The sequence below is a fragment of the Mixophyes fleayi genome, chromosome 10 (assembly GCF_038048845.1).
Source record: "Mixophyes fleayi isolate aMixFle1 chromosome 10, aMixFle1.hap1, whole genome shotgun sequence".
Classification (NCBI taxonomy): Eukaryota; Metazoa; Chordata; class Amphibia; order Anura; family Limnodynastidae; genus Mixophyes; species Mixophyes fleayi.
In genome coordinates, this window is record NC_134411.1 from 84,739,632 (window position 1) to 84,752,074 (window position 12,443).

General features: G+C 38.0%; 1 protein-coding gene across 1 annotated transcript in view; it reads right to left on the reverse strand.

Annotated features, from left to right (window-relative positions):
• CDH8 (cadherin 8) overlaps positions 1-12,443 on the reverse strand; it is a 288,359-nt gene that overhangs the window by 86,386 nt on the left and 189,530 nt on the right. The window contains exon 6 of the mRNA XM_075189000.1: positions 3,304-3,491. Within this exon, the coding sequence (XP_075045101.1) occupies positions 3,304-3,491 (188 nt within the window). The remainder of the gene's footprint in view (positions 1-3,303; positions 3,492-12,443) is intronic.

The window sequence follows — 12,443 nt, forward strand, 5'->3', positions numbered from 1 at the left end:
CCACAATTTACTGGAATAACTCCTGATGAAATAGAACTTGTGCCCTAAATCGGCAACTGGAAGCCTCAGACGTGGCTTGTAGATAACTGACGCTCAATAATAGAAATAATTGAAACAAACTGTGGACTCAAATTACTTTTTCCATGGCTACAGATGTTGGGCCTGATTCATTAAGAAAAGTAAAGCAAAAAAAAATGAGTAACTTTGAACCTTGGCAAAACCAAGTTGCATTAGATGGGGAGGTAAATTTAAAATGTGATGGCAGATTTATAGTTGGGTTAGGGCATGTCCTAGATCTACTTTAAATTTCAGTGCACGATTAAAGCTATTAAGTATTTGTGCGTTACATGATTACTTATTCCCGATAGCACTATTCACACTAATGCACCCTCAAAACTGTCCTAATCTCCACAGTTACATTTACTCCTCTTGTTTCAGCTTTGCCCTCTTCCACTTAGAATGTAAGCTTTCTAATGAACAGGGCCCTTCATACCCTTTGTTTTCATGTCTGCATTTTTTTTGTTTACCTTGTATGTCCCTGTTTTATGTATGTACTGTTTTTCCTACTGTACGGCACTATGGAGCACTGTGGCGCCTTACAAATCTATGATAATAATCATAATAATAATAATAATAATAATAATGTTAAGGCAGAGGGGGTAGAATTTCTAGAAGGATTTTACAGCCCTGACAGTGCTCAGAGGGACGTACTAAAGCCTTTCTACTCACAACCTCATGTGCCACGTGACTGTGGTTACCATAGTAGTCACATGAGACAGTGGAAACGCTACACAAATATAAACGACTAATAGCAGCCTGATGAAACAAGCCAAGGAAAATTATAATTACCAATTTTCTTAGAGCCTACCACACTTCTTTTTGTTCATAGTATTGCTGCTTTAAACATTATTTGACTTATTTAAAGCCCTAAAAAGTGTATAATACTAAAATGAAAAACATTAGTCCTTATACCAAAGGCTAAAATTTTATAAAATTGTATTTAATACTTATATATTAACAGACTGAGATAGTCCAAAAATCCAGAGAAAAGAGCTGTCATAGTTCCTCTCTTAATTTAATAAATAATTTACAGCAGGAGAAATCAGAGAGAAGGGTATTCGCTGGGTGTCCCAAAGCAGCATCAGTATGATAAATATAAGTGGTAGTACATAATCGATTTGTAGTGATAATTAAAGACTGTTAATACAAGTCAATAATAAATAGACCTCATACTCATATCTCTAAATATCCATACTTCATCATTAGTCTAAAAAAACACAATCCCCTGTATAAGGTGTATATTTGAGGCTATATAAAAGCTTGAATGGAAGGCCGAGTTATACAGGTTGCAAAATGTTAATTATTAATTACACTGATTATGAGAGAACCTCTGTTAAACCTTTGTGAAACTAGGAAAAACAGAATAAATACTTTATCGAGCTTGATAGATTGCAGACTACCTGGGATTCCTATTGAATATCAACCAGTGAAAGTTCTTTTTTTTGTTTTTTTACTTGGCTGTGTAATGATCCTTCCAAAGTGATTTAAGGAATGTGTATGCTTACTAACCTTCTGTAGCTTACAGCTCCTTTCCTGGACTTGTAGATTTATGTTCTTCTTTTATTTCCTCAGGTATACAACTAGCCTGCTATTGTTTACTTTTACCAACTGCAACCTTATATTTGTTTACACATGGTAATAAAATGATTACATTATTTAAAGGGAAACTATCACAATGACGCATTTGTCATTATGTTGTTTAATATTAAATATAATAGAATAAAAATATTTTGCAGGTCTTCTATAGAAGTTGGCAAACCACAAGATTTGTATTATTATATATTATTTTTTAAAAAATGTATTATTATTTAGAAGAACATTATTGACTTGGAGCCGGTGAATTGCTTTGTGAATGTCATGCAGAAAAATAATTTAAATATAATTAAAAACAATTCTAAAATAAAATAAAAAATTGAACAAACTAATATTAGAAATAGCTTTTATACCATTAAAATTATTTTTTAAATAATGTTTTTTTTTTTCATTTTAACTATTCATAAATATTTTGTGAATTAATTTGCCAAAAATAATTGTTTGAATATCACGAACAGTTAAGGGAAGTCAATAGTGGCGAATTCACTCATTTATTGCAGGTGATTCTTGAAAAGAAAACAGAATTGTGGTATAATGGTGTCCGATAGTTGTGCCCTGTTGGAACACCTATAATGTCAATGACATACAATTCGGCATTTCTCAAATGCACAGATATCACAGTCGACAATCAATGGTCCAAAGAACATGTTTTTTTTTTTTTTTCATTTTAAGATAACAACAATGTTATCATAGCCGACAGAGCTTCACATGTATTCTGTCTTTTTAAGCTTTTCTTATATAACCTTCAACTGAAAAAATAATTGAGACATGAGACAAAGGAAAATTGCTTTCTTCATATGTCTTAAAATAGCATATTCAATTTAAAATATATGTACATTAAAATATCTGTACAATCCAAGAAAATTTAAACACCTTTATAATTATTGCATTTTAAAAAAAATCTTTATTGTACAGAGAGATCATTGGTTTATCCCATTTTATTTCACAGGCAGCTCCAGGTAGATCTAGGTGGCTTCTTGTTAACCGTTCAGGTGTCTCTTAACTACTTTAAATAACTATGATTCATTTAATTGCCAGTCACCTTTTATGTACCGATCAACCAGCTCACCTAATAAATCCCTAGCACACATGTAAACAAAGCCTGGACCTAATGTCCACTTTATAGTCATCTTCATAGACATAAGATCCATTCTTTAACTTTATGCAAGGATATAGGGCATTTTTTTTATATCCTTTTGTATTCATTAGATTTAGATGGCTAGAGTCAATCGAGCATCCTTTGGGATTACTAGGGCTTCAGCTGTATTTTTGTAATTTGGCAATAACTATAGGGGGTGCAGTGGCTATGGGGCGCAGAGGTGAGAGTGGCCCGGCAATGCCAGATTGCCCTTCCTAAGAGGTCCCAGTTACTACCTGAGGCACCCTCCTTACTTTCAAAAGGGCAGAACAGAAGCCTCTTCCAAAAGTATCAGAAGAAGCCCTCCTGCTCTACTCTATTGAGCAAAAAAGATGAGAATGAGATTATCAGGCCATTACCCAAATTTATCGATAGGGCCCGGTGATGCACTTTTCTACCCCTGGTTATACAACAGAGGGCCACATCCATCTCACACGTCATAAACTTGACAGCACCGGTCAACCACCAAATTCACATTGCTAAACAACATGTTTAAAATAAGAATCAATTACCTTTCGAAGTCGAATTACTCCATCCTGTGTCTGGGAATCTGTAACGATTTCAAACATATCTCTCCCGTCACCATCAATGATATCAAATGACGACTTAGCGTTGTCTCCGGTGTCCCGATCGTTTGCCTTCACCCGTCCAAGCGCGTCACCAATAGCAATGTCTTCTGGGACTACAAACTGATACTGACCTTACAAATAAGGGAGAGAAAATATTACAACTAAAGTTAATGCAGTCAAACCCCAAATTAACATTCCCTGATTTAACATTTTGCTACAATTAAGCACAATTTGTAAAAAAAAATAATGCCTATTAACGTAATTATGGTGTGATATTAATACCACAACTGTGAGCTCTACAGAGGCAAGAATTGTGAAGACTATAGTACTGTTCACCTGACATGTCATCTATCTGGCTTTTTGTGTCTATCTCTTAAAAATGAGACACTGCTTACTGATCTCAAGATTGATTTCTGACCATTGTCTTAATTCCCAACATTGGCAAGACAATCAACTTAAATCGTAACTATGACTAAAATGCAACATCCTCTTAAGCCAACACTGCAAGCCCTGAGTTGACACCCAGGAGAAGGGAATGTTCTAATACAACTGTGCACTAGGCAAAGCTACAGGAGAAGACACACTGCAGCAGTGGTGTGGGGGGGAGAGTTGTGTGAATACTTTCAAATTCTGTAAACCGCAATTTGGCTCGACGAATCGTGCCATTTAGGCCCTGCCCCTGCCATGTAATGGCAGCGTTTTACAGCACATAGCGTGGACAAAATGCTGTTATTCGCTTAGAATCGCATCATTTTGGCTCTGATTCTGACCACTCCCTAGTAAAGTGGGCAGATATGGGAGACTGCCCTACTGTCCCGGGAGTCGGGGAGACCTACCTGGAATTCGGGAGTCTCGCGGACATTCCAGGAGAGTTGGCATGTATGATTAACTTATACTGCTGTCCTGCGCCCTGGTATTATTTTATAATAAGTTTATCAGTTTACCAAACTTACAGGTCATATAGACCTGTAGGTCACTGCCCTGTCAAAATTACTCTATATATTGTGTGGATAGTCATATCTGCAAACCAGAATAACCTCAAATAGGGTTTTTTATTTAGACTCCTTACTTCCTAAGCATCCAATGAAGATGCTTCGACATGTAATAAAGTTTTTATTTATTGTAATAATTCTGGCTGTTCAAATATTTTTTGCTTTTTACATTACTTGACTCATTTAGCCCAAAATTGTTTCGTTTGGAAATAATGTGTGTGTGGGCAACAGCAGTACTGTGTAATAGGTCATGTTAGCAGCTAAACTGTTCATCAAACGTCACTATGACAGATATGACTATGTCTAATAGATAGGGACAGATCGGCCAATATAGACGTATTAGGAGTAGCAAGCACAGAAAGCACCACTATTTGCTTAAAAATCATGTACACTGTAGTCTATTGTCTGACTAATGGGACTTGTATTACTGCGAGGCATTCTGAACAACAAACAATGATGCACAAAGGATTATTTTATTCTACTGTTATTTACTGCCCTTCCCTGCGTTATTCCCCACAAGGTACAAACATTTTCCTCCAGTCATCAGAAAAGTGTAAATTGGGGATTTTACTATACGACCATTGATGTGCACGATCCACACTAAACATGATACAGATGTACTATGACCCAGCTCGGATTCCCGGGAGCCGGATGCCAGCTATAACAGCAGCATGTTAATTAAGCAGCTGCCGACTACAAGACGCCTGCAGCTGGCACTCTCAACGTGAGCATAACTTTAGCTATATGTTTATGCGAATTCTATATAATAAAAACTGCAATAGACGTAAAGTATTTTCTAAACCATCATAGATATCACCCATCCTTATAGCGTAATTGCTGCGCTATACACTATGTCTTTGTGATGCTAAATGTAACATGTTCTATTCATTCTCTCTAGTTCATTCCCAGTTGGTTTTATAATCTGCAGTCAATATGTTGCAATTGACTATCTGTTTTTTGTGTATTTAGAGACATGCAGATCCTTTACTGCCACGATAGCTCTGCCATAGCACATATACCCTGAGATTGGCCTGACAAAGCGGTAAGTTAACCCTTACTGCTTCAGGTTAGTGTCCTTCCGCTACCTCGGAAATATTTTATCAATAATGTCCGCCACATATTGATAAATGGGTCCCTAAAACCCTTTAAGGATAACTACCTTTTTTAAATAATACCTGTAAAAAGGTTAATATTTTTTTCAAGAAATGTATCTGTATTTCTCTTTTATTATTGTGGCCCCAGAAAACATTTTGTTGGAACTTCTGTGAAGCTCACTAGCAGTTTTCTGGCTCTGTATAGTTCGAAAAAGCAATCATGTTAGGGAGAAGGGTTGCCGTCGGTTATATCACAGCCCTGGGTGCTATTTTGGCGGCAGTAAAATATAACAGTCATCGTCCTTGTGACATCATTATCATAATTCCCAAATTTGGAGGGCTAAAAGTCAGGACAGGAGGCGTGCCCATGTCACTAAGGGGTGTTTGAAATTTTTGACTATCCCTTTTCCCCCCTCCCCTTCTCTCCAATCACAAATACCAGTGGCACCTGTTTAACGCTGTTCTTCTATGCAAAATGGTGTTTGAAGTGGGATATGGGCAGATAAAACAGCACTGCAGGCAGTGACTGTTACCCAGAGCAACATAACTAAACGTTATCACTCCACAGGAGGACAGACATTGGTGTATACTCTAAACAAAAGCTGAGAGTTATCACACTGTATTTGCAAATATAGATTTTTGGGCCTAATAGATTTAATAGAAATAATTCGTTTGAAAGCAGAAATGTCTTTTGCTGTAATGATGAACAATTCCCCATCCACTTTCTTAAATCACTTGGCAGAACCTAATTCTACATTGTGTGTATATTCTGATGTGAAATTTTTCATTGTCCAATTAAGAAAGATTTAATATTCTCCTTAAACATGTACTTCATAGCTGCCTACCTCGGCCTTCTACTAATAGCACATCAAGGAAACAAAAGTGCAAATAAGCTTTTTCAAATGAGTAAGAAAAGATGTTCAGACACCCCTGACTGTTTATAACTCAATTCTGTGGGTAAAAACATCCTACTCTCTGCAGGACTAAACCCAGCGTGAAAATCATTGATGCCTAATATTAAAAAACCTCTAAGATAATTAGAGATTTGGGAACTTTAATTTAGAACCATTAGACACTATTAATACATTGGATAATGAACAGAAAGGGTACTCATTTGCATATGTGTCTGTGCCTTTACAAGGATGAGTTACAAAACAAAGTAAAGTGTCAACTCACATTTTACGGTTCATACATTAATCTGCTGTTGCATTTTTGTGTAAAAATGAATGATGGAGAGGAATGGAGGTGTCAGGAAACATATAATATGACGGCAGATGAGAGCCGCTTGACCTATCTAGACTGCCCTTTTTGTAACCTATGGTAACTGCAAACCCTATTTGATCCTTAGTTCTTTGTAAGGATATCCTTATGTCTATCCCAAGCATGTTTAAATTGCTCTACTGTATTAGCCCCTACCATCTCTGATGGGAGACTATTCCACTTATCCACTACCTTTTCTGTGAAGTAATGTTTCCTCAAATTTCCTCTGAACCTACTGCCCTCCAGTGTCAGTACATGTCCTCGTGTTCTAATACTTCTCTTCCCCCCAGTGTCAGTACATGTCCTCGTGTTCTAATACTTCTCTTCCCCCCAGTGTCAGTACATGTCCTCGTGTTCTAATACTTCTCTTCCCCCCAGTGTCAGTACATGTCCTCATGTTCTAATACTTCTCTTCCCCCCAGTGTCAGTGCATGTCCTCGTGTTCTAATACTTCTCTTCCCCCCAGTGTCAGTACATGTCCTTGTGTTCTAATACTTCTCTTCCCTCCAGTGTCAGTGTATGTCCTTGTGTTCTAATACTTCTCTTCCCCCCAGTGTCAGTGCATGTCCTCGTGTTCTAATACTTCTCTTCCCCCCAGTGTCAGTGCATGTCCTTGTGTTCTAATACTTCTCTTCCCCCCAGTGTCAGTGCATGTCCTCGTGTTCTAATACTTCTCTTCCCCCCCAGTGTCAGTACATGTCCTCGTTTTCTAATACTTATCTTCCCCCCCAGTGTCAGTACATGTCCTCGTGTTCTAATACTTCTCTTCCCCCCAGTGTCAGTACATGTCCTCGTGTTCTAATACTTCTCTTCCCCCCCAGTGTCAGTACATGTCCTCGTGTTCTAATACTTCTCTTCCTTTGAAGAAGGTTTCCCTCCTGTACCTTGTTAAAACCCTTGATATATTTGAAAGTTTCGATCAAGTCCCCCCTTTCCCTTCTATGCTCCAAACTATACATATTAAGATCTTTTAGTAATTTCGGGTAAGTTTTGTGCTGTAGGCCATGCACCATTTTAGTTGCCCTTCATTGTTCAGTCTCTAATGTATTTTTGTCCTTCTGGAGATATGGCCTCCAGAACTGAACACAGTATTCTAGAGGAGGCCGTATCAATGGCCTATACAGTGGCTTTATTTCTTCTTTCTTTCTGCTACTGGTTCCTCTCCCTATGCAACCAAACATCCAACTTGCCTTTCTCATTGCTTTGTTAATTGCTTACCTGCCTTTAATTCACCTAAAATAGTGACCCCTAGATCCCTTTCTTCCTCAGTAGTTTCCATTATAGTGCAGTTAATACTATATTTAGCCTTTGGGTTTACTGAGACCCATGTGCATGATTTTGCATTTGTTGGCATTAAACTGTAGTTGCCACAATCTAGACCATTCTTCTATTCTACCCACATCATCAATCATTTGTTTTACCCCTACTGGTGTGTCTCCCTACTGGTCCAAGTACGGATCCCAGGGGTAGTCCACTGGTAACCTTTACCTCCTGTGAATGCACTAAAATGACTAAAACTCTCTGTTTTCTATCCTACAACCAACCTAATCCATTCAACCATATTAGAATCCAATTCCAAGCTTTCAAGGTTAGGAAAAGGGAGGAAGTTGAATGTGTAATTTATAAATGCAGTGTGGAACGTCCAAAATCAGAATTCAAAGATTGTATTTCAAGACATCTCTAGATCAATGCAGACAGTAATTTTTCAAAATTGCTGACTGAGCCATCGCATCACTAAGTCAGAGTATTGATCATACATCCCCCTGTAGTCCACTATGGTTCCAATAGGTTTCTTGGCCTCCGCTTGAACAAAGCAAGACAAGGCCTGTTGCTTGGGAATATGGTCCTTGTAAAGATCAAGTGTTGCAAATTTATTAATAATACATGTGATTTTATGCCTTCATTCTATTTTTATAAAACATTGCCTGGGAACTATAAATGACTCAACTGTTTGGCAAGTGTGTGTAAGGCTAACCATTCATATTAGCATATCCTCTTGTACTATAGTCATACCGCCACAACATTCAAAATTGGATAGGGATTACTGATTTGGAGGAGGGGGGATGTCACTAAAATTGGGAGCGCAGTCCAGTTTATCTATAAACCATGTTTACTTTATATAGATAGATCAGGTGAGTGTAAAAGTTGTTTCTTGTTTTGGGCGCAGGGCACCTAATGAAAAATCAGTCTTCGCTAGAGATGCTCAGGCTTGGTTCTCCGAGAACCGAACATACCCGAACTTAGCAGATCCGAGTTTTTTAGGATTGGAAAGCGAGGCAAACGTTATTGTTATGTCGTCGGATCTCAGATCTTGCGAGTTTTGGATTCTTTTTTAAGGTCCAACATAACGGAGTTGGAAGGGAGGGAGGGCGGACCCCCATTTTTCTTTTCTACCACTGCCGTGTGTTTGTGTCATTGCTCTGTCGCTTACCATCCAGACAGGTCGCTGCAGTATTTGTCCCAAAGTGTATGAAAATAATATAGTGATCTGTGAGGTGGTCAAAATAGAATGCAAATGACTTGAAATTAGTGTGATTGAGGTTAATAATAATGAAGGAATAAAAAAAAGAACAAAATTTTGTGATTTTAGCATGTTTTAGGCTTTTTGCTAAAAAAAATCCAAAACCAAAACTATAACCAAAACACACGAGGGCGATATTGCCAAAACCAAAACACAAAGCTATTCCAGTTCCAAAATCAAAACCAAACCAATTCACGAGGGTCAGTGAGCATCTCTATCATCATCATCATCATCATCATTTATTTATATAGCGCCAATAATTCCGCAGCGCTGTACAGATAACTCATTCACATCAGTCCCTGCCCCATTGGAGCTTACAGTCTAAATTCCCTAATATAGACACACACTCACAGACACAGAGAGAGAGAGAGAGACTAGGGTCAATTTTTGATAGCAGCCAATTAACCTACCAGTATGTTTTTTTGGAGTGTGGGAGGAAACCGGAGCACCCAGAGGAAACCCACGCAAACACAGGGAGAACATACAAACTCCACACAGATAAGGCCATGGTCGGGATTGAACTCATGACCCCAGTGCTGTGAGGCAGAAGTGCTAACCACTAGGCCACTGTGCTCTAGTCTTCGCCCAGGTTTTAGAATATTCTATTAGCCAGTCCAGACATAGATTTACTGCATCAAGCTTTCTGCTATTTCTCTGTTTATTCTGCCTGGCCAATCAATACAGAATGTTTCTGCCAGACGTTTCCTTATAATTCCCCGCTCCTTATTTACTACTTAGTTGTGCAAATTTCTTCTCTTTTCTTTTGGATTCAAATAAAATCATTTACAGGATTCTTACCAGCAAATCCATAAATTTATTGTTCCATCCTGCTTATCTGTAAAAGGCTTTTTAGAAATGGAGGAATTCATAAGAAGGTTTCCATCCCTTATTGTGCTGTGAAACTTCTACCTATCAATATTTCAGTGCGCATTATAACTAAAGTATTGTCCTAAAGAACGGGACACCATTATGAAAGGAAGATGCTGAATCCATAGCAACAAATCAGAAGTTTGTTTTCATTTTGTTAACTATGCTAGAAAACAAATCTGTGCCTCCGCTATTATAAACAATTGTTTGTTTTTGAGGGGGCGGTTGTTGTTTAGTGCTAAGTGATGGAAAATGTTTCAAAGACAAAATACTACTTTCTAAGAGTTGATTTGTTGTTTTGGCAGTGTTTATATAGCAGTGTATTTTAAAGAAAAATTGCCAGTCTTTTTACGTATTTCTTTTAAGTGTTATAAGTTTTAGATGCATTTAACTTGCATTTTGGAGATGTATAAGATGCAGGAGTCTAGAGCACTAGAAAAAAACACCTGTGAAGACAGAACCTTAGCATCTTAGAATTCCGAAATGTATTACCAAAGCTTGTTCAAAGGGGATTGGACCGTCAAATGCAAGGATAAGTGACAAGTCTGCCTAGCAATAACTATACTGCACTGTCATACAGACAGTACAGACATCAACGTATCTTTGAAACACTCTCTACTGACTAAAATGCAGATTTACTTGTTGACGACTCTTGCGCCATCTTATCCATTGCCCGATCTGATGCTACATAGGCCATTCATAACCCTATGAGATAACCAGTGATACGCAGCTATCTATTTTTCACGCCCAGTGAAGACTGATAAAGACATCAAGAAAAGCTATAGAGATAACAAACACAGCAAAGTTGATGCAATATATAACGTTTAATTTACAGAAACATAGCAACTAAATCTTCTTTAAAACCCTGTATCATCATCATCACCATTTATTTATATAGTGCCACTAATTCCGCAGCGCTGTACAGAGAACTCATTCACATCAGTCCCTGCCCCATTAGAGCTTACAGTCTAAATTCCCTAATATAGACACACACTCACACTCACACACAGACACAGACAGACAGACAGGGAGAGACTAGGGTCAATTTTGATAGCAGCCAATTAACCTACCAGTATGTTTTTGGAGTGTGGGAGAAAACTGGAGCACCCGGAGGAAACCCACGCAAACACAGGGAGAACATGCAAACTCCACATAGGTAATGCCATGGTCGGGAATCAAACTCCAGTGCTGTGAGGCAGAAGTGCTAACCACTAGGCCACTGTGCTGCCCACATGTATAAACAGACATGTAAATAATATATTTACAGTATTAATGATAGTGCCCAATTTCATAGCGCATTATTGTCTATTATACCTAATTTACCGGGACAGTCCTGGTTTTTAGGATTTAGAAATGGAATAAAAAAAATAATCCTAATAAGGATTGTAGTACATGAATGTCTGCCTAGGCATTACCATGCTTGAGGTGATAAGATGTTTCTGATCAGTAGCAAAGTGGTAGGTGTGGGCATGTACTGTAGGTTTTAGTCAGATTCTAGTACCTGCTAGATACACTCTGCTAGATAATGTATCCAACCAGTGATTCAAGCGAGGCAGGCAGGTGTACTTATAAAGCAGAGCTTATGAGTCTATTACATTCCGGGGCCGGATGGCAAATTTTAGCTTGGGGGCAGCGAGACTCGGCTCAGTAGTCTATTTGGACAATTTTAAAGGGAAAAAAAAGCAGATAGACCAGTGACCCAGTCCAATGTAGAAGATAGAACCATTAGAAAACAATAATAAACCAAGATAAAACAATAACAAATATTCACAAATCCCATATAAATATAAAGTAGTGAATCTCATGTGTTTTAAGTTTCCCTGGATCTACATGTGAAATTGGACCAATTAATAATTTTTTATCATAACTTCTTATATTATGACATGGATCTATTATATTGGTTCCGTAACTTCCTGTCCTGTAGCACATTCTATAGTGTGGGGATTGTTTACTAGCAAAGTACAAATATACAGTTACCCACATCAACATTCTGATTAACTTGCACGAGATCCATCAAAGCTAATTTCTTACTGGCTGCTGTTTACTGCACATTCTGTACATTTGCACCAATGTCGGTGACTGAGGCTTTCGATTGGTCCTCCTGCTTAAACCACCCACTAGGATCACACAGTCTAATTTTCAGCCTGTAGGATGAACAAAATATCCCTGGAAATAATGGCTGCTTGGGTCTCTAGAGTGGTGGAGGAGTTAGTTAGCTCTAGGTTGTAATGGAGCTTTAGACTAGACATTACTTATTAATTTCTATGAGTAAATTGCCACTATTGGAGGATTGGGGAAAGGTATAATTTAACAGATTGTGCACCACTGAGGAAGTTGAAAAGTCTCCTT